At 43.7% G+C, this 21,128-nt stretch overlaps 1 protein-coding gene across 9 annotated transcripts in view; it reads left to right on the top strand.

Annotated features, from left to right (window-relative positions):
- obscnb (obscurin, cytoskeletal calmodulin and titin-interacting RhoGEF b) overlaps positions 1-21,128 on the top strand; it is a 104,652-nt gene that overhangs the window by 15,732 nt on the left and 67,792 nt on the right. For 8 of the 9 annotated variants that reach the window (XM_046359689.1, XM_046359690.1, XM_046359691.1 and 5 more), the window contains exons 5-27: positions 256-561; positions 783-1,049; positions 1,291-1,397; positions 1,622-1,790; positions 2,566-2,838; positions 3,028-3,306; positions 4,536-4,811; positions 5,438-5,713; positions 6,129-6,410; positions 6,986-7,261; positions 8,106-8,381; positions 8,757-9,032; positions 9,334-9,603; positions 9,695-9,967; positions 10,103-10,369; positions 10,581-10,850; positions 11,411-11,680; positions 16,234-16,503; positions 16,615-16,727; positions 16,832-16,985; positions 19,463-19,624; positions 19,816-19,920; positions 20,764-21,030. In XM_046359689.1, the coding sequence (XP_046215645.1) occupies positions 256-561; positions 783-1,049; positions 1,291-1,397; positions 1,622-1,790; positions 2,566-2,838; positions 3,028-3,306; positions 4,536-4,811; positions 5,438-5,713; positions 6,129-6,410; positions 6,986-7,261; positions 8,106-8,381; positions 8,757-9,032; positions 9,334-9,603; positions 9,695-9,967; positions 10,103-10,369; positions 10,581-10,850; positions 11,411-11,680; positions 16,234-16,503; positions 16,615-16,727; positions 16,832-16,985; positions 19,463-19,624; positions 19,816-19,920; positions 20,764-21,030 (5,484 nt within the window). The remainder of the gene's footprint in view (positions 1-255; positions 562-782; positions 1,050-1,290; positions 1,398-1,621; positions 1,791-2,565; positions 2,839-3,027; positions 3,307-4,535; positions 4,812-5,437; positions 5,714-6,128; positions 6,411-6,985; positions 7,262-8,105; positions 8,382-8,756; positions 9,033-9,333; positions 9,604-9,694; positions 9,968-10,102; positions 10,370-10,580; positions 10,851-11,410; positions 11,681-16,233; positions 16,504-16,614; positions 16,728-16,831; positions 16,986-19,462; positions 19,625-19,815; positions 19,921-20,763; positions 21,031-21,128) is intronic. The other variant, XM_046359688.1, reaches the window with a different exon arrangement.

Here is a 21,128-nt window from a genome sequence, read left to right as displayed (position 1 = left end):
AGCTACAGACATAGACCTACTTGCGTAGAACACAGACTCAACCCCCCCCCCCCAAAAAAAAACACAGACTCAAAGCCCTTTTCCTATCACGACACTAAATAAGGGAATCCTCAATTAGAACACACGTTTGAATAATCCCATCACACAGGTTAACTCTTATGTTATGTCCATCTGCAGATACATCATGTCACTTAGAATTGTCTCAGGATGTATCATACATACATGAGCCTAATCGAACTACACCTCCCTCCGCAGCTGCCAGAAAGCACCCTCCAGATCCCCCTATCGACGTGGTGGTGCGTAGCAAGACCGACTCGTCCATCACCCTCCACTGGTCCCCCCCAGACAGTGACCGCCCCGTGCCCATCAAAGGGTACATGGTAGAGAGGAGGAAGGTGGGTGCCCAGACCTGGCAGAGGTGCAATGGCACGGAGGTCAGCCCCTTTACTGAGATCACGATCCAGAATATCACAGAGGAGGCCAGCTACCAGTTCCGCATCTCCGCAGTCAACGACTACGGCCAGAGCCAGTATATGGAGGTGCCTGGGACCTTCTACCTCGGTGAGACAGAGAAACATCTCATTATCATTACTCCCCCATGTGTAATTTCTTTCTCTCTGTCTCTGGCTTAACAACAAGAATAATCAACTCTAAACCCCTAGCGGTGAGACAATACGTCCTATAACACACGCCCTCTCCAGAGCTGATCACTTCAGTAAAACCCCAGCACGCTGCTTTTGAATGAAGTATATTGACGTGGTTTATTTCACCCTTTCTTCCAGAGCCCTCTGCAGAGGTGAAGACAGGCCTGATGAACAGCACAGCCATCTCAGGCGAGGAGGCCTCCCTCTCCGTGGACCTGTCTGCAGTGTGCTCTGGCTCCTGGTCTATCAACGGCCGCCTCCTGCGGAGTGGGGCTGACTACCTCATCACACGCCAAAAGACCACACATACGCTGACGATCCGAACCGTCTCGATGGAGATGAATGGAGCCGCGGTCAAATTTGTGGGCGGTGGCTCCGAGAGCACTTGTGTACTCCACGTGAAGGGTAAGCAAGATCTATGGGTTGAATGTGCAGGTCTTCATTAGATTGATGCTTAGACTTGCCTGTATAGAGGCGCTATATGCAGTGTCTTTATGAGTCCTTTTGCATTCATGCTATATAAGCAGTTAGGAACCTCAGGTTCAGGTAACTTCAGTTCCTCAGGTGATTTATGTTGGTAGACAGTCCTCATCGTTCCATGGGATTTTCCACAAACAACAGCTGCAGGTGAAACCTCTATTTGTAGCTCCAGCTGTCCGGTTCACCAGTAAGTCCGCTCACACCGAGGTGGTGACCTGCAGCGCCCAGTCCTCCGCCCAGCTGACCACAGAGGTGTCCGATTATGATGCTCAGGTGTGTAGTGGGGAAAAGTCCAGATGACTGAATGAACGAATGAACAAAGTCATGCTTTATTGGTCTGTTAGGGTTAGGAAACGTAAAAGGGGTAGTGTAATAAATACCACGTAACTCTTTAGAATTGTTCCGATTCAATTCACTGTGTTAATGAATGTGTTGGGCTGACTCTTATGTGGGTTGTGTGTTCCGCCAAATTTTGAACGTTCCCTCTAACTCTGTAGGTGGTCTGGATGAAGAATGGACGGGAGCTGAAGGTGGGCAAGAAGTATGAGTGCATGAGCACCGACCGCAAGAGGATGCTGATGGTGCACAACGTCACCGAAGAGGACACGGGCATCTATGAGTGTGTCTTAAACGAAGACCGAATGTCCCTGCAGCTTTCTCTAAAAGGTACAACAGGACAGTCGAAAGTTCAAGAAAAAAGATTCAACTCAACTCCTGTAGTAATATGTCACGCTAGAAAGAAGAAAGCACTCCAATGGGCACATGTATGCAACTTATTAATAACTTGTTGGCACCCGGTGGGAAGTGGAAACCTGGTACCTCAGATCCCCATATAATTTTATTAGAGTTGCCAGGAATAGCAAAATGCTGTATACTTTCACTGAACACCGTTTTGAATTTGTTAATTTTTGACATGTTTTAAAAATCTAAATCCAGTGGGTTAGTCCGACCCCGAGTCTTAAAGTGACAGTGTATCAAATGCAACCTCTAACCTACATTGCCGACAGAAAGCCCCTCTCACGCCACGTGACACACAGGGACAGACTGGGCTGTGACAGCTAACACCAGGTGGTAGTGAGCCGTCTAGCATGGGAAAGAGCTCTCTGTCATCCTGTAATAAAGTCCAATGTGTCACTGGTACCGTGCCCCATCCTCCAACCACGCGCAGGCAGACACCCACCTATCATATGATGGTGTATGAAATGTAACTGTTTGGTTATAATAGAATAATCCAGTATTTGAAAAAGCGAATCACTCATCACAGATAAATTCTGTCATTGCGTTAATTTAAAAAATATTCAATTCCATATGGTTCTTTGTTAATATTTAATTATAACCTTAAGGTATCAATGCATTGCTGCCACATTTCTACGAATGAAAAAAAGTGGACAATTCAAGTTTTTGTTCTTGATGACAAATCCCATCCCTGTTTCTCTTCCAGATGAAGCCAAGTTCCTGAACAAGCCCAGGGGTCCCATGGAGGTGGCGCCTGCCCTCAGCGGGGACCTGGAGTTGAACTGCGAGGTGTCGTCTGCAAGCGGGGTGGTGGTGTGGAGGAAGGATCAGACACTGGTCACTGAGGACCAAAGAACCACCGTCGTCTCCAAAGGGACACAGAGGAGACTGGTCATCAAGAATGCCAAGAAGAGTGACGAGGGACACTACTCCTGCGAGACAGTCGAGGACAAAGTCACATTCCAGGTCAGGATCAAAGGTAAGAGAAAAGGGAATGTCTGTCGTGCACACTGGACCAATAGTATCGTTGCATTTCAGTTTGTTTAATAACCTAGGAAAACCTTCAGAATCCCAGACTGCCTATGCAAATATTGTTCCTGTGTTTAGTGTTCAACCCTGAAATAAAGGTTTCTGATTTTACTGTGCCATTCTATGATTGTTCCCACAGAAGCCCAACAGGCAGTCTTCACCAACAAGGAGTCTGTACAGAAGGAGGTGAAAGCTACTCTCTCGCAGAAAGCCACTCTGAGCTGTGAGGTGTCCGACCCCAAGACGGAGGTTAAATGGTACAAGGACGGCAAGCTGCTGACTTCCACTGAGACAGTCTCCACGGAGACAAAGGGAAGGAGTCGTCTGTTGGTAGTAGACAAAATTGAGAAGAAGGATGCTGGAGAATACACCTGTGAGGCTAGAGCAGAGAAGCTGGTCTTTAAAATACATGTTTCAGGTAATATTCTGACTAGCTATTGTCTGCTTTTAACAAAGGTTTCTGGAGTGGTTGTTCATGTGCCAGTCGTTCAAATGTAGAACATTTTCCCTCTCAGTCCTTGGAGATGGTTTGGAAAATGTACATTTGAATTGCTTCCGCTCTGCTCGTTATCTTAGAAATGTATGGTTGTTTTGTTAGTTTCAATATGTTATAATTGAGAATGAAATCGGTGAGTTTATCAGATTGATCATGGTTTGTAGATTTGGGCTTAGAAGTTGTTTCATTGGGTGAATATCATGGCTTCTCATGACACTTCAATGGCGCGCTGTCTCTGTCTCTGCAATATTAGAGTTATAGGTGGTTGACATGCTTAACTATCAGTCAATGCTACCCATGTCAATCAATCATTCAATCAATCAATCAAATGTATTTATAAAGCCCTGTTTACATCGGCAGATGTCACAAAGTGCTTATACAGAAACCCAGCATAAATCCCCAACCATCAAGCAATGCAGATGTAGAAGCACAGTGGCTAGGAAAAATTCCCTAGAAAGGCAGGAACCTAGGAAGAAACTTAGAGAGGAACCAGGCTCTGAGGGGTGGCCAGTCCACTTCTGGCTGTACCACGTGGAGATTATAAGAGTATATGGCCACTAATCCCAGACCGTTCTTCAAGTTGTTCAAACGTTCATAGGCGACCAGCAGGGTAAATATTAATCACAGTTGTTGTAGAGGGTGCAACAGGTCAGCACCTCAGGAGTAAATGTCAGGTGGCTTTTCATAGCCGAGCATTCAGAGGTTGAGACAGCAGATGTGGAAGGGAGAGAGGGAGAGAGAGAGAGATAGAGAGAGAGAGAGAGAGAGAGAGAGAGAGAGAGAGAGAGAGAGAGAGAGAGAGAGAGAGAGAGAGAGAGAGAGAGAGAGAGAGAGAGAGAGAGAGAGAGAGAGAGAGAGAGAGAGAGAAAAAAAACGAGCAGGTCTGGGACAAGGTAGCACATCCGGTGAACAGGTCAGGGTTCAAAGGCTGCAGACACAACAGCAGAAACTGGATCAGCAGCTCGACCAGGTGGACTGGGTAACGGGGGTGCCAGGAGTCATCAGGTCAGGTAGTCCTGAGGCATGGTCCTAGGGCACAGGTCCTCCGGGAAGGGAGAGAAAGAGAGAGACAGATGTCCAGAGTCATGATCATGTTTTTAGTGTTTAAACATTTGTGATGCAACTTTGCACCTCCATGATTGTTCCCTTAGAAACCCAACAGTCTGCCTTCACCAACAAGGAGTTTGTACAGGAGGTGAAAGCTACTCTTTCCCAGAAAGCCACTCTGAGCTGTGAGGTGTCTGATACCAAGACAGAGGTGAAATGGTACAAGGAGGGCAAGCTGCTGACTTCCAGTAAGACAGTCCAGATGGAAACTAAGGGCAAGACTCGTCAGCTGGTAATAGAGAAGGTGGAGAAGAAGGATGCTGGAGAGTACACCTGTGAGGTTGGAGTGGAGAAACTGGTCTATAAGATTCAGGTGACAGGTAAGGAGGATCTACTCGCTGTCTGGTTGTCTGATATGCACATTTGACATGTTTATCTTAGGAAAATATAACTGTTTTATATTTATCTCTCCTCTGGGATGCTTTGGCAAATGTACTGTTAAATTACATTTAGATTTAGTCTCAGTCAGAAACCAATGCCTATTTTGTTGTTGCCGTAGTGTTAAAATTGCAATTTTAGGATTAGTTGATTCTATCAGACAAGGTGGTATGATCTTAATTTGATCACCCTGTTGCAGGACAACTTTACTGCAATACAGGAAATGTGAAACTTGTAGTGTATTTGAATTTTAAAAATGCTTTTAAAGTTTGTCATTTCCTCTTTGACATTTCAGACTTGATTTTGCCTTACGACAAATGTAGCAACCCCTACAAACAATTCCCATTTACTGTTGCTGCAGGATTATCTTCCTGCTGTAGCAAACTGGCAAAAATCCTACACCTGTATTTGGCGCATCAAGGTTGTTTCTTTGCTTGATATGGCTCTGGTTGTTTTGACTTCTGGCTTGCTATTGTTGCTTATTGGGACGTCTCACTGGTCTCTGTCCCTTTTGGGGCTGTGTGTCTATTCCCATTCTATATTTCAACTGCTAATGGTTGACTTACAGAAGCCCAGGCAGTCTTCACCAACAAGGAGTCTGTACAGAAGGAGGTGAAAGCTACTCTCTCCCAGAAAGCCACTCTGAGCTGTGAGGTGTCTGATACCAAGACAGAGGTGAAATGGTACAAGGATGGCAAGCTGCTGACTTCCAGTAAGACAGTCCAGATGGAAACTAAGGGCAAGACTCGTCAGCTGGTGATAGAGAAGGTGGAGAAGAAGGATGCTGGAGAGTACACCTGTGAGGTTGGAGCGGAGAAACTGGTCTATAAGATTCAGGTGGCAGGTATGGATGTTTTGCAACTATTGGATTTACTGTCCGTCTATCGTCTGCTATAGGGCTTATGGTGGGAGGGATGGTTGTCCAAATGCCTGTCCTACAGATATTTATCCAATAAAACTTGTGTTTGAAAAAGGTTCTTTCATTTGTTGAGTTGTCTTGCCAAGTTGATGTCTCCTGCAATCTGTGTCGCTGCTCTAGCTTATATTAAGTCTGAAAAAGTCTGTTTACATGTTTGTTGCATAGTTTGTTTGTCTCCGTATCATGTTAGAATTGTTGACTCCCGGTGTATGTTCTGTAGTTCATTGTCCCCATGGTCTGTACAGGACAGTAAGGGATGTGTCCTGTGTTTAGTGTTGATACTGTTTGACCCTAAATGAAACATTTCTGCCATTTTTCCCCTCAATGATTGTTCCATCAGACGCACAACAGGCAGCCTTCACCAACAAGGAGTCTGTACAGAAAGAGGTGAAAGCTACTCTCTCCCAGAAAGCCACTCTGACCTGTGAGGTGTCTGATACCAAGGCAGAGGTGAAATGGTACAAGGATGGCAAGCTGCTGACTTCCAGTAAGACAGTCCACATGGAGACAAAGGACAAGACTCGTCAGCTGGTGATAGAGAAGGTGGAGAAGAAGGATGCTGGAGAGTACACCTGTGAAGTGGGAACAGAAAAGCTGGCCTACAAGATACAGGTGACTGGAGGTAAGGAGGAGTTATTTTTTAGTTACATGCCCTCTGTGATGCCATTTAGGCTTTGGTTGCTGGAATGGTTGCCCATTTGTCTGTCCTACGAATTCAAGTTGTATTATTCTTATTTAAAGAAGAGATTTACAGTACCTAGGTCTGAGGAGATGTTATGGGGCAGACACAGTTACATTTTCAGTTCTGTTTTTATCTTACAAACTTACAGCTATTTTGTTATTTTCATAGTGTAATTGGGACCATAGAATTTGTAAGTTCTATCTTACAAACAGAAAGGTTTGGGGAGTTTTTTAATTGGTTGTTTTGATTCCTCACAGCAATGTCCTTTTAATAGTGTGTCTTGTTTGACTGATGTTGCTCATGGGGATATCTGAGTGCTCTGTTTCCTTGTTTGTCGTTCTGGTGTGTGTGTGTCCGTCTCCATAAAACATTTGAATTTCCCATGGTTGACTTTGGAAGGCAATGTCCAATACCTCCCTTATTTGTCCAGTCTACAGACATGGTTCCTGTTTTGATGTTATATTGAGTGGAATGTTTTTAATTTCCATCATATCCTTCAATGGTTCTTCCTTCAGAAACTCAGGCAGCCTTCACCAACAAGGAGTCTGTACAGAAGGAGGTGAAAGCTACTCTTTCCCAGAAAGCCACTCTGAGCTGTGAGGTGTCTGATACCGAGACAGAGGTGAAATGGTACAGGGATGGCAAGCTGCTGACTTCCAGTAAGACCATCTCCATGGAGACAAAGGGCAAGACTCGTCAGCTGGTGATAGAGAAGGTGGAGAAGAAGGATGCTGGAGAGTACACCTGTGAGGTGGGAGCGGAGAAACTGGCCTTCAGGATACAGATGGCAGGTAAGGACATATAAAGCCGCTGTCTATTATTGTCGCCCAGAAGGCTTTGGAGGCTAAATAGTTGTCAATATACACTGAGTGTACACAGCATTAGGATCACCTGTTCTTTCCATGACGTAGACTGACCAGGTGAATCGAGGTGAAAGCTATGATCCCTTATTGATGTTACTTCAATCAGTGTAGATGAAGGGGAGGAGACATGTTAAAGAAGGATTTCTAAGCCTTGAGACAACTGAGACATGGATTGTGTATGTGCGCCATTCAGAGGTTACATGGACAAAACAAAATATTTAGGTGCCTTTGATTGGGGTCTGGTGGTAGGTGCCAGACGCACCGGTTTAAGTGTGTCAAGAACAGCAACGCTGCTGGGTTTTTCCACGCTCAACAGTTTCCTGTGTGTATCAAGAATGGTCCACCACCCAAAGGACATCCAGCCGACTTGACACAACTGTGGGAAGCATTGGAGTCAACATGGACCAGCATCCCTATGGAACGCATTGAGGCTGTTCTGAGGGCAAAAGGGGGTGCAACTCAATATTAGGAAGGTGTTCCTAATGTTTTGTACACTTAGTGTATGCGTTCTCTACATTGCCTATACATGTTTTCCCTAAAGAAAAGAGATCTTATACTGTTGTGTTGTTTGATTGTCTTGAAATGTCTTTTTTGCTTCATTGTCTTCCGCTTTAGAAAACGCAGATGGTTCATTTATCTCGCAATTGTATCTCTTTATGTCCCCCGGGTCTGTTGTGTGTAAGATATGGTATCTGGTTTGGTTGTTGGGATTATTTGACCTTGAATGTAATGCTTCTGGTACTGCCATGCATCTCCATGATTGTTTTCTCAGAAACTCAAGCGGCTTTCTCCAACAAGGAGTCTGTACAGAAGGAGGTGAAAGCTACTCTCTCCCAGAAAGCCACTCTGACCTGTGAGGTGTCCGACCAAAAGACAGAGGTTAAATGGTACAAGGACGGCAAACTTCTGACAACCAGCAAGACAGTCCACATGGAGACAAAGGACAAGACTCGTCAGCTAGTGTTGGACATTGTGGAGAAGAAGGATGCTGGCGAGTACACTTGTGAAGTTGGAGCAGAGAAAGTGGCCTTTAAGATACAGGTGGCAGGTAGGGACAATATGAGAGCTGGCTGTCTATTGATGTTTCTCTCAAGGTTTTGGTGGGTGAATGGTTGTGAATATACCGTGTGTGTTCTACGTTGTCAACACGCGTTTTCTCCCAAGCAAAGGGATGTTACACCGTTGTCTATTAGGATTGTTTTGTTCATGTTGATATAAGACTTGTTTTTGTTTGTTGAAATGTCTTTGTCTCATAATGCTTGAGAAATGCTGATTTTGAACTTACTCTGGCAATACCACTTGATGTCTCCTTTGTCTGTCGTGTACAAGATTATGTTAATGGTTTCTGATTTGGGGTGGGGATTGTTTTACCCTGAATTGGGGGTTTCTGATTTTACCATGCCCTTAATTGATCCCCATTCAGAGGTCCAGGCTGCCTTCACCAACAAGGAGTCTGTACAGAAGGAGGTGAAAGTTGCTCTCTCCCAGAAAGCCACTCTGAGCTGTGAGGTGTCTGATACCGAGACAGAGGTGAAATGGTACAAGGAGGGCAAGCTGCTGACTTCCAGTAAGACAGTCCAGATGGAGACAAAGGGCAGGAGTCGTCAGCTGGTGATAGAGAAGGTGGAGAAGAAGGATGCTGGAGAGTACACCTGTGAGGTTGGAGCAGAGAAACTAGCCTTCAGGATACAGGTGGCAGGTATGGATGATATGAAAGCTGGTTGTCTATATTGATATCTCTCTCAAGGCTTTGGATGCTGAATGCCCCCCCCCCACAAAATGTTATATACAAAAGCCGATGTTCTCTGAATGTCTGTTTTTGTTGCAGATTTCTGTTTCTCGGTTGCATATTTGTGTCTAAAACTATATTTCAATGGCTGGTTATTGACTCCCAGTCCCATGTATATCCCATGTAGAGATATGCGTCCTGTATTTTTTGTGTTCTACCCTAAATTAAGGGTTTCTAATATTACTGTGCCATTTCATGATTTCTCCTCCAGAGACTACCTTCTCCAACAAGGAGTCTGTACAGAAGGAGGTGAAAGCTACTCTCTCCCAGAAAGCTACTCTGAGATGTGAGGTGTCTGATACCGAGACAGAGGTGAAATGGTACAAGGAGGGCAAGCTGCTGACTTCCAGTAAGACAGTCCAGATGGAAACTAAGGGCAAGACTCGTCAGCTGGTAATAGAGAAGGTGGAGAAGAAGGATGCTGGAGAGTACACCTGTGAGGTTGGAGCAGAGAAACTGGCCTTCAAGATAGAGGTGGCAGGTAGGATGTCATTGACTTTCAACAATATTTTTTGTACCCAAATGTCTTTGCTATCACCTCTATACTAACAACTCTTCTCTTTTGTTTCTAGAATCCTCTGCCAAGTTTAAAAAAACTGCAGTGAAGAGTGCATGCAGTGTTCAAGCAAGTGAGAAGATTGTTTTGACCACTGAGTTGACTTCGGAGAGTGCCAGTGTTAAGTGGTTCAGGGACGGTGTGGAGTTGAAGGAGAGCTCTAAGTATGACCTGAAGAGAGAGGGACATTCTCGTACCCTGATTGTGAAGTCCACTGAAGTCAAAGACAGTGGCACCTACTCTTGCCACACTGCTGACGACAAGCTTGAGTTCAAAGTTCAAGTCAAAGGTTAGTTTGCTTTTCATTCGTCAGAACAAATGATTGACGGGCTAGTGTTGTATGTTTCTGTGAGCATAGTCAATACCTATTAAGATCCTACATATTCCATTTAGCTATTGAAATGCTGGCCATGTTTCCCTTCAGACTCACCGCTGAAGTTTGTGGTGCAGTTGCAGCCTGTAGCCACAGAGCTGGGTGGTACACTGACACTGACCTGTGAAATGAATCGAGCCTTAGGGGACGTGCTCTGGCGCCACAACAGCTGTGAGGTCAAACCCGGCGGCAAGTTCTGTGTCAGCACTGATGGTCCCAAGCGGGTCCTTACTGTGACAGGAATGGCAAAAGAGGATGAGGGAGAATACAGCTGTGAATGCAAAGATGATAAGACCTCTGCCAAGGTCTCCACCAAAGGTAGCTGAGGCTTTGTTTTCATTAGATTTACAACTTGGTACCTGACTAATACAAGATGAACTGTAGTTACAGACATATACAAGATACAGCATACAGTAGTTACAGACATACAGTCAAACGCACTAGATGTTAAGCCATACATTTCCATATTAACCCACTTTCTGTGTTCCTGAGTCTAATTATGTAATCTATTATTTTCTGTCCTTTTCAGCACCCAGACTGGTGAAGCTGACTTCCAAGCTGAGCAACGTCGCTGCTGTGGAGGGGAAGGAGGCCATCTTCAAGTGTAGTGTCATCCCAGCTGACGTCAACGTGAAATGGTTCTGCAACAACGTGCCCATCACTGCTGGGCCCAAATATAAGATTGAGCATGGGGGCACCAGCCACTCCCTCACCGTCACCTCAGTCAGTCAGGATGATGCTCAAGAGATCAGCATTGATGCAGAGGGCAAAACCTGCAGTGCTACCCTCCAAGTGCAACGTAAGAACCAACCTCGCTTTAAAAGTGCACGATGGAGAAATAGCTCCTGTTTGCTAAAATTTGAATAGTTTGCCGAATATCAGTTTTTTGTGACCAAAAGAGCAAGTATAGTGTAGAGAATCATTTTACCATCTAAACCACTGTGAAATATCTTTTCCATAACCAAAAATATACTATTTTCAACTGTTTGAAGCTGGTGTACAAAACCAGAAGTAAAATATGCAAAAGCTAAACTTAAGAACGAGAAGCATAGAAACGGAACAGATGTACTGCTTCTTGGACTTGCTTTCAATGAGAATGACATCTATAATGCACATTTCTATGTGAATTTGGTCAGGTTGCCCAAAAAGTTACATATTGCACTTACGATATAAAAAATATGCACATTTCCCATGGATATGCTTCTGTTCTGTAAAATCCTCTGATTGTCTTCATTGATTGATATACAATTACAGCCATTATTTACAAAAATGTAGAAGCCTTCTAAGCAATTTTGCTTAGAAGGGCTACAGTTTTCGGAAAGGAGTTCTAATATCTGTGTTTTCTTTGTGCCCTGACAGTGGAGCCGGTGATGTTCAAGAAGAAGCTGGAGAATGTGATGGCGGTGGAGGAACAGAAGGAGGTGAAGCTGGAGGTAGAGCTGAGTAAGCCCTCTAAAGAGGTCAGGTGGATGAAGAACAGCGTGGTGCTACAGCCTGGAGGCAACATGGAGATCAGGCTGGACGGAGCCAAGCAGACCCTGGTCTTTAAGAGTGTGACTACGGCCGACCGTGGTTACTACTCCTGTGAGACCCTGGACGACAAGACCCAGGCCAAACTCACAGTGGATGGTAAGTAAGAATGGTGTCCTATTTACAGCTGCGGTAGTTTTATGGTTATATAGAGTATCTACAGAAACTATTCACACCCCTTGACTTTTTTCACATTTTATTGTGTTACAGCCTGCATTTTAAATGTATTAGATTTTGGTCACTGGCCTACACACAATACCCTGTAATGTAATATATATATATATTGACAAATTAATTAAAAATTATTTAATTAAAAATTAAAAGCTGAAATGTTTTGAGTCAATAAGTATTCAACCCCTTTGTTATGGTAAGCCTAAATAAGTTCAGAAGTAAAAATTTGTGACATAAGTTGCATGGACTCACTATGTGTGCGGCAGGGTAGCCTAGTGGTTAGAGCGTTGGACTAGTAACCGGAAGGTTGTAAGTTCAAACCCCCGAACAGGCATTTAACCATAAGAATTGGTTCTTAACTGACTTGCCTAGTTAAATAAAGGTAAATAAATATGTGCAATAAATAGGGGGCAGTATTTTCACGTCAAGATAAAAAGCGTGCCCAAAGTAAACTGCCTGCTACTCAGGCCCAGAAGCTAGGATATGCATGTAATTGGTAGATTTGGATAGAAAACACTCTAAAGTTTCAAAACTGTTAAAATAATGTCTATGTGTAACAGAACGTATTTGGCAGGCGAAACCCCGAGATCAAACCATCCAGGAATTTTTTGTGTTTTCTATGGGAAACTAGATTTATGAGGCGCCTATTTGCAGTTCCTATGGCTTCCAGCGGAACGTCTAGCCATAACAGGTTTGATTTTTGAATGACTATATCTCTAGCTCACACATACAGTACAGTTACCTGTATGGTCCCTCAGTCAAACAGTGCATTTCAAACACAGATTCAACCACAAAGACCAGGGAGTTTTTACAATCCTTCGTAAAGGGCAGACATTGAATATATCCATCTGAGCGTGGTAAAGTTATTATTTATGCTTTGGATGGTGTATCAATACACCCAATCACGACAAAGATCCAGCCGTCCTTCCTAACTCAGTTACCGGAGAGGAAGGAAACTGCTCAGGGATTTCACCACATCACATTACTGAGTACCACTCTCCATATTTTCAAGCATAGTGGTGGCTGCATCATGTGCTTGTAATCATTAAGGACTGGGGAGTTTCAGTATAAAAAAAAACGTAATTGAGCTAACCACCGGACCGTGGCTCGTCGCCGGAGGCTCCGGACCGTGGATCGTCGCCGGGGGAACCGGACCGTGGATCGTCGCCGGAGGAACCGGTCCGTGGATCATCATTGGAGGCTCTGGACTGGGAACCCTCGCAGGAGGCTCTGGACTGGGAACCCTCGCAGGAGGCTCTGGACTGGGAACCCTCGCAGGAGGCTCTGGATTGGGAACCCTTGCAGGAGGCTCTGGACTAGGAACCCTCGCTGGAGGCTCCTGCCTTGGCACGGGACGGAAGCTCTGGACTGGGTCTCGTCGCCTGAAGCTCTGGACTGGGACTAGTCGCCTGAAACTCTGGACTGGGGAGGAGCACTGGAGGCCTGATGCCTGGGGCCGGCACAGGTGGTAACGGACTGCGGACACGCACTTCAGGGAGAGTGCGAGGAGCAGGCACAGGACGTACTGGGCTGTGGAGGCGTACTGGAGACCTGGTGCGTAGAGCTGGCACAGATGGTGCCGGAACAATGACACGGTCTCTGACTCACACCTCAACTTCGCCGACCACCCCGTGTGCCACCCCCAACATTATTTGGAGGCTGCTTCTTGGGCTTGCATCGTGGCCGCGAAGCCCGGCGTTGTCGCTGTCCTTCCCTCAACGCTTGCGTCTGCTTCCAAGGAAGGCGTTCGTCTCCTGCCATTATCTCCTCCCAAGTCCAGGATGTCTTTACCTCCTGGATATCCTCCCAGGCCCAGGATACCCTCTCCTCCTGTGCACACTGCTTGGTCTGTGAGTGGCGGGATCTTCTGTCACGGTCGTTTGTATAATTAACGGACCAAGGCGCAGCGTGCATAGAGTTCCACATGTTTAATTAAAGAAACTCACCAAAACAATACAGAACCAAAACGAAACGTGAAGTCAAATGCAGTGCACACTGGCAACTACACACAAACAAGATCCCACAAAAACCCAGTGGGAAAGGCTGCCTAAATATGATCCCCAATCAGAGACAACGATAAACAGCTGCCTCTGATTGGGAACCATGCCAGGCCAACATAGACATATAATAACCTAGATAAGCCACCCTAGTCACACCCGACCTAACCAACATAGAACATAGAGAATAAAAGGCTCTCTATGGTCAGGGCGTGACATCGTGTGACAAATCACAACCTTTCTTTCCTTACATTTATGACTGTCATGTTCTGACCCTAGTTCTTTTGTTATGTCTTTGTTTTAGTATGGTCAGGGTGTGAGTTGGGTGGGTTGTCTATGTTTGTATTTCTGTGTTTGGCCTGGTATGGTTCTCAATCAGAGGCAACTGTCAATCGTTGTCCCTGATTGAGAACCATACTTAGGCACCCTGTTTTCACCCTTGATTTGTGGGTGATTATTTTCTGTGTCTGTGTGTTCCACATGGAACTGTTTCGGTTTTTGTTATTTCACGTTGTTATTTTTGTATTTTTCTGTGTTCTACTAAAAGTATCATGAACACTTACCACGCTGCGCATTGGTCCTCCGCATTGGTCCTCCTACTACTCCTAGTCAGGGGAGGAAGAAGACCGTTACAATGACAGTGTTATTTTTCATTATTTAGCGTTTAACAATTGAAATAGAATATTGATCTTAAAACCTGTACCTATCATGGATCTTGGAGATCTGGGAAAATGCACTGTAAGTGTAACTATGCCAACGTAACATTTCATTATGTTTCACCGGTAAAACAGTTCCCACGGGGACACAAATCCAAAATAATGTAGGCCTATCCCACTGCAAAATCGAATGCTTCTAAACGAGGGTCAACTATAGGCCTACTGTCATTAACGTATACTTGTTGGATGCGCATTGATGTCTAGCTGTAGGCTAGTTGTCTAGTGATATTGTTGACCATCATCAGGTGATGCAGTAAAGAAAACAAATATGAATAGAAAATAATAATGCTAAATAAATGGTCTACCACTACAGGAGAATGGAGAACACCAGTACCAGCACACACCTGTGAAACAAAGCAATGAGTGCTCTGAACAGCTGAGCTGACTGACCACAGCAAACATTGATACATCAACGGATAAAGCTAATGCATTGGAATAAAGGCATAAGCATTTTTTTTAAATCAAGGATGCATGGCAAACAAATGGCGAAAACAAGGAAGTACAAAGGAAAATCTATGCAGCTGAGACTGCCAGCGCTGCCACATATAAATAATTGGTTTAAACCATGACAGAGAGTTGGGGGTGTTCGTTTTATTTTTATGTTTACCACTGTGCAACATATTTACCACTGCATTTTAAACAAATAGGAGAATGGTTAAATTAGCATTATTTAGAGACCCCACCCAAAGTCTGACTTTTGTTGCATTTAGAGGAGCTAACTTCTCATTCGGGGAAGCTGAGGCCCCCCTGGTTCACCTGTAATTTGCACAGTGTGAACGCTCTTAGAGACTTACCCAGAAAGACTCGCATGTAACCACTGCCAATGGTGATTCTAACATCACCGGACGTGCTACATTGTCATGCTGCTGCTCCTGTTTCAACTGTTCTGCCTGTGGCTATTGAACCCTGACCTGTTCACCAGACGTGCAACCCTTTTTTCGGTCCTCTCTCTCCCTCTTTCTAGCTCTCCCTCCCTCTCTCTCCCTCTCTACCGCACCTGCTCTCTCGACCTCTGAAAGCTCGGCTATGAAAAGCCAACTGACATTTACTCCTGAGGTGCTGACCTGTTGCACCCTCTACAACCACTGTGATTATGATTTGACCCTGCTGGTCATCTATGAACGTTTGAACATCTTGAAGAACAATCTGTCCTTAATGTACTCTTATAATCTCCACCCGGCACAGCCATAAGAGGACTGGACACCCCTCGGAACCTCCTTCCTCTCTAGGTTTCTTCCTTGGTTCCTGCCTTTCTAGGGAGTTTTTCCTTGCCACTATGCTTCTACTGTACATCTGCATTGATTGCTTTTTGGGGTTTTAGGCTGGGTATCTGCTGATGTAAAAAAAAGGGGGCTTTATAAATGCATGATTTATTAACATGTATTGACTCAGGGGGTTAAACACATTTTTGAATTTTTATTCCACTTTGACATTATAGAGTATTTTAGTAGATTGTTGACAAAAGAATGACAATTAAATCCCTTTTAATCCCACAACAAAATGTGAAAAATGTCAATGGGCGTGAATACTTTGATGGCACTGTACAGTATACAGTAACTAGCCCCTATTGAGTATAGTAACAGTATTCTCTAATATTACATGTAGTTTGATAGAACATTTGACCCCCACCCAGATACTCAGACTATTTATATCTACAGTTTCAGTGTCAAGAGGAGATGTACAGGACACTTACTGATGATGCTGCGTAACCTATAATTCTATGCATATTCCAGCACACCTAAACGTTCCCTCTGTCTGTGTTTCACAGTGAAGAAGATTGAGGTGGTGAACGGCCTGCTGCCGGAGGTCAAGGCCCATGAGAAGGAGACAGTGACCCTTGAGGTGGAGCTCAGCCAGGCTGACGTGGAGGGCTCCTGGACCAGGGACAGCGTCAAGCTCAAGGCAGGGTCCAACTGCCGCATCACAGCCCTGGGAAAGAAGCACGCCCTCACACTATCCCAAATTAAGATGGAGGACGCAGGGACAATTGCCTTCCAAGCAGAGGGAGTGAAAACTTCTGCCAAACTCATTGTTACAGGTAGGTTATATCCATTTTCGACGAACAGTAAACTATTCATCGAGTTGAGTGCTAATTGAGGTGGCAGCTGTTATTTGAAGGTTGTGCTTATTGGTGTTGGGGTTTTTATAGAACCTGCGGCTATGATCTCTAAACCCATGGAGGATGTCAAAGCCCCAGAGAAGGAGAAGGCTACGCTTGAGTGTGAGGTGTCCAGAACTAACGCTGAGGTCAAGTGGTTCAAGGTGAGAAAACATATTCCAGTAAATCATGGAACTGTAGTTGTCAGCAATTTTATTTGCATAATTGTGTATACAATTATTATTACTAAAAGACCACTGTTTCTTAGGGTGACATGGAACTGAAACCAGGAAAGAACTTTCGCATCCACTCCCAGGGGCGCACACGCAGCCTGCTAATCCACAAATGTTCCCAAGAGGATGAGGGCACATACGTCTGCCAAACGGCTGATGACAACACATCAGCTAAACTCACTATTCACGGTATGAGTCCCCGCATGTTATTCATATGATACAATACACTGTATATTATGCAATCCAATGATACTGATTGTGTAATAAAATCTAATTATGTTTTAGGCTTGTCAAGGATAGTTGTGCAGTACTTTGTTGTACAGGTAGTTAAAAATAGTGCGTGTCACACTTTGAAATAACAGACCTTCTTCTTACCAGATATGGTGGGGTGCGATCTTATTGACAGACTTGATAAAGATGAGCAAAATTGACTGTATAAAATAAATAATTTAAATATTATTATTATTATTATTATGCTCCAGAAAAATGAAATTATATTAATTTATACGAATACAATTGCTTAGAGAAATTGATTTTGTTTAGCAAGTGATTAAAACAAATCTCATAAAGGTGGGGGTCAAAATGATTGACACCCCTTTTTTCAATAACTGTCAATGCCTCACCTTGCGAGGATAACGGCACGGAAGCTTGTTCAAAATGGTTTCCATGAGAATACATTGACAGGGATCTTAGACACATTCCTCCATGCAGAATCCTTCCAAAAAAAGGGTATCAAGGACCTAGAAGGATTCCGTACGTAGGAATGGTCTACGATCCCTTACAATTGAGAAATAATGTGATTAAACTGAATAAAAAGAAGAACAAACTAGTGTGTCGAAAGAATGCGGATGACTCAACACTATACACGTCAGCTACTACAGCGACTGAAATTGCGCAAGTTGATGTGTCTGTCATGGTCAAAACATGTTGATACAACAGTAGCTTAGAGAGAGAGTGCGAATTTGGTTTTGGCTACAAAATATATAGGAATTCTAAATTCCTATATATTTTGTAGCCAAAACCAAATTCGCACTCTCTCTATTTCATTAATGAGTTGTAAATTCATTAAATATGCATGAAATAGATCGAGACCAGTCTTAAAAGTCAGTTAACAGCTTTTAATTCAAGTGAGTACTGAACAAAAATACAAAGATCATTACATTATGAGGAGAGAACATAAAATGACATCATCAGTTTCTCACACCCTCTCCGATCCACACAATAGCGCAGTGTCTTCAGGTCTGGAAATTGTCTTCTACTCCACTCATAAAACAAACATTCCAATTTGTCTAAACGATATACTTTTCTCCACTAATGGAACATCAAACAAACATTCTTATCTGTCTGAGAAGATATATGCCATCCCTCTCCCTTAAACCCGCAAGGTACAGACAATTAATTTGTTTTACCTACATTTTCGGTCCTAGTTTAACCAAGAACCCATACATTTCATACCATAACATAATAGTATTAAAATAGATGGTTTTCATTTAAATGTATACATAATTAATCATTTCAACCATAATTTCCTCCAACACTTAGATAGGGAGAAGTCTGTCCATAATAAAGCACTGCTCTGCCTTCTTAACAACACTATCAACAAGGCAGGTCCTACAGGCCATAATTTTGTCGCACTTGGCACCTGCCACAGAGGGACCTCGGAAAATTACAATTGGCTCAGAACAGGGCAGCACTGCTGGACCTGAGATGTACACAGAGATCTAACATTGAATAATATGCATGTCAATCTCTCATGGCTCAAATGTGGAGGAGAGTTTGACTTCATCACTACTTGTTTTTGTAAGAAGTGTTGACAAGCTGAATGCACCGAGCTGTCTGTTTAAACTACTAACACGCAGCTCGGACAGCCATGCATACCCCACAAGACATGTCACCAAAGGTCTCGTCACAATCCTCATGTCCAGAACAGACTATGGGAGGTGCACATTCCTACATAACGCAATGACTACATGGAACTCTATTTCACATCAGGTAACTGATGCAAGCAGTAGAATCAGATAAAAAAAAACAGATAAAAAATATGCCTTATGCAACAGCGGAGACTGTGAAGAGACACACACACAGGTACAGACACACGCATACGCACACACACGCTAGCACACTCACTCTACACACACATACAGTATATAATATTGGTGTATGGTGGTATTACATTTTGTATTGTAGATATGTAGTGGTGAAATAATGCTATATGATGTACTATTTCATCTTTTGTTTTATGTGTGATACGTGCCTTAATGTGTTTGGACCCCAGGCAGCAGCTAATGGGGATCCCTAATAAATACAAATCCTATGTGTTCTTCAACAGGTATTGAAAACACGTGTCAAGAATTTTGACCTCTAACTTTTTGCTAAAAATATATATTACTTGTTAAACAAAATCTCTTCGTCTGAGCAATTCTATTAGTATAAAATAACATAGCTTTCCCATTTTTTTTTCAGGCTCCAATATAGCTCAGTATTTCAATTATTTATTTTATACAGTCATTTTTGCTAATCTTTATCAAGGGTGTGAATCATTTCAGACCCCACTATAAATAGCTAAAAATCAATGTAAAAGAACGGCCATATTCCATTCAGCATTAGGTATGTTGAAGACTTTCTCATGTCTCTTTTTATTGTCTCTTGTGCTTCTCGCTCCACAGCCCGAGACATTCAAATAGTGAAGAGGCTTGAGGACGTGGAGGTGATGGAGAAGGAGAGCGCTTCGTTCTTCTGTGAGATCTCTCACGATGAAGTGGACTGCCAGTGGTTCAGAGGCGACACCAAACTCAAAGTCGGTGACAACATCAAGATGAGACAAGAGGGTGAGGAGAATACACACATTTGCCATACTTTCCAAATACATGTTTAGATGTCCATATTTGTGATAAACACTCATACGTTTTAGTAATACACCGTTTTTGAATTATTATCATTGATCAATCAGGACAAATGTACTATTTCAGTGTTTTAACATTCGGTACTGTTCTTATAAGTTGCCTTCTTTCAAATAAAGGTAAAATCTATGTGCTGCTGTTTAAGTCGGTGACCCCAGAAGACATTGCTGAGATTAAATTCACAGCTGAAAAGGCCTCTTCAACAGCCAAACTGACAGTGAAAGGTAAAGTCTATTTCCAGCATGCCTTCCCTATAGCATGGTATTTATGGCATGATATGTTAAGCACCATAGGATATAATAACATATTCAGGTCAGCACATCACAATATACGGTATGTAACAAATTCAACGAATTCACGAGCACTCGTTAAACATGCCAATGGTGAATGCAGTTCCCGATCCATAACTCAAACCTGAAACATATTACGTCAACTGATCCAGTTAGTCAATTGCTCAGCCAGTCAGCCTGTCCTCTGTGTCCTCAGAGTTATTTCCCTGAGGTTTATTTTGGTTCAGCAGCCAAACGTCTGTGGGGATGATACTGCATTGGCCTCTTTTAGACTGGAATATTGGTGTTTTGTATCCCCGGCCAGAGTGCTACATCCTTAACGATTCGTAGTGGTTTCTCTGGGAATCCATGGTGTTGTCTTTCTTTGACGCATGGCTGCTATACATCCTCTGGGGAACCTGAACCACAGAACCTAGATCCTAGCGTGACCCGTCTACCCTCGGGAACTGTCTCTCGTGTTGTTCATGGCGATCCCTCTGTACCAGGCCAGGAATGAGAAGGCCATGCAGTGGCTATCTGAGCCCCTCAGGATGTTGGAGTTGATGGAAGAAGGCACACGATAAATCACTGTTCCTTGGGAGAGCCTGTGGATGTGAATTGCACAGGGAGATGTGGAGTTGTTTTCTTTGGCATACTGACCCCTGTTGAGTACTTTCTGTTCCCTGTCTTAGTTTAGTGCTACTTACTGCTTTGATGTGTGGTAGTGTTTTGATATGTTTCTTTGGTACTGCTAAGTATCGCTTCCTTGTATTGATACGGTTGTTATTGTTACTGTAGAGCTCCCTGTCCAGTTTGTGAAGAAGCTCAGGGATAAGTTAGCCTTGTATACACACCGTGGGTTCTTGGAATGCCAAGTGTCCCGGGCCAGCGCCAAGGTCAAGTGGTACAAGAACAAGAAGGAGATCAAGCCCAGCAAGAAGCACGAGATCAGCAGCGAGGGTATATACCGCAAACTCACCATAAACGACGTGGGCTCGGATGATGAGGATACTTACACCTGTGACGCCATCGACGACAAGACATCCTGTAAACTTCTTGTGGAAGGTAACAGGAGAAAATCCAGGACCGTGTCTATTGTAAACATGTAAGAATGTTCTATGAAGTGTAATGTGGCTTTATCAAAATATACTTCCGAATCTCTT

The sequence above is a fragment of the Oncorhynchus gorbuscha genome, linkage group LG08 (genome assembly GCF_021184085.1).
Source record: "Oncorhynchus gorbuscha isolate QuinsamMale2020 ecotype Even-year linkage group LG08, OgorEven_v1.0, whole genome shotgun sequence".
NCBI classification, from domain to species: domain Eukaryota; kingdom Metazoa; phylum Chordata; class Actinopteri; order Salmoniformes; family Salmonidae; genus Oncorhynchus; species Oncorhynchus gorbuscha.
Note: the sequence above shows the minus strand (reverse complement) of the source record. Positions and strands in the feature narration are given on the sequence as shown.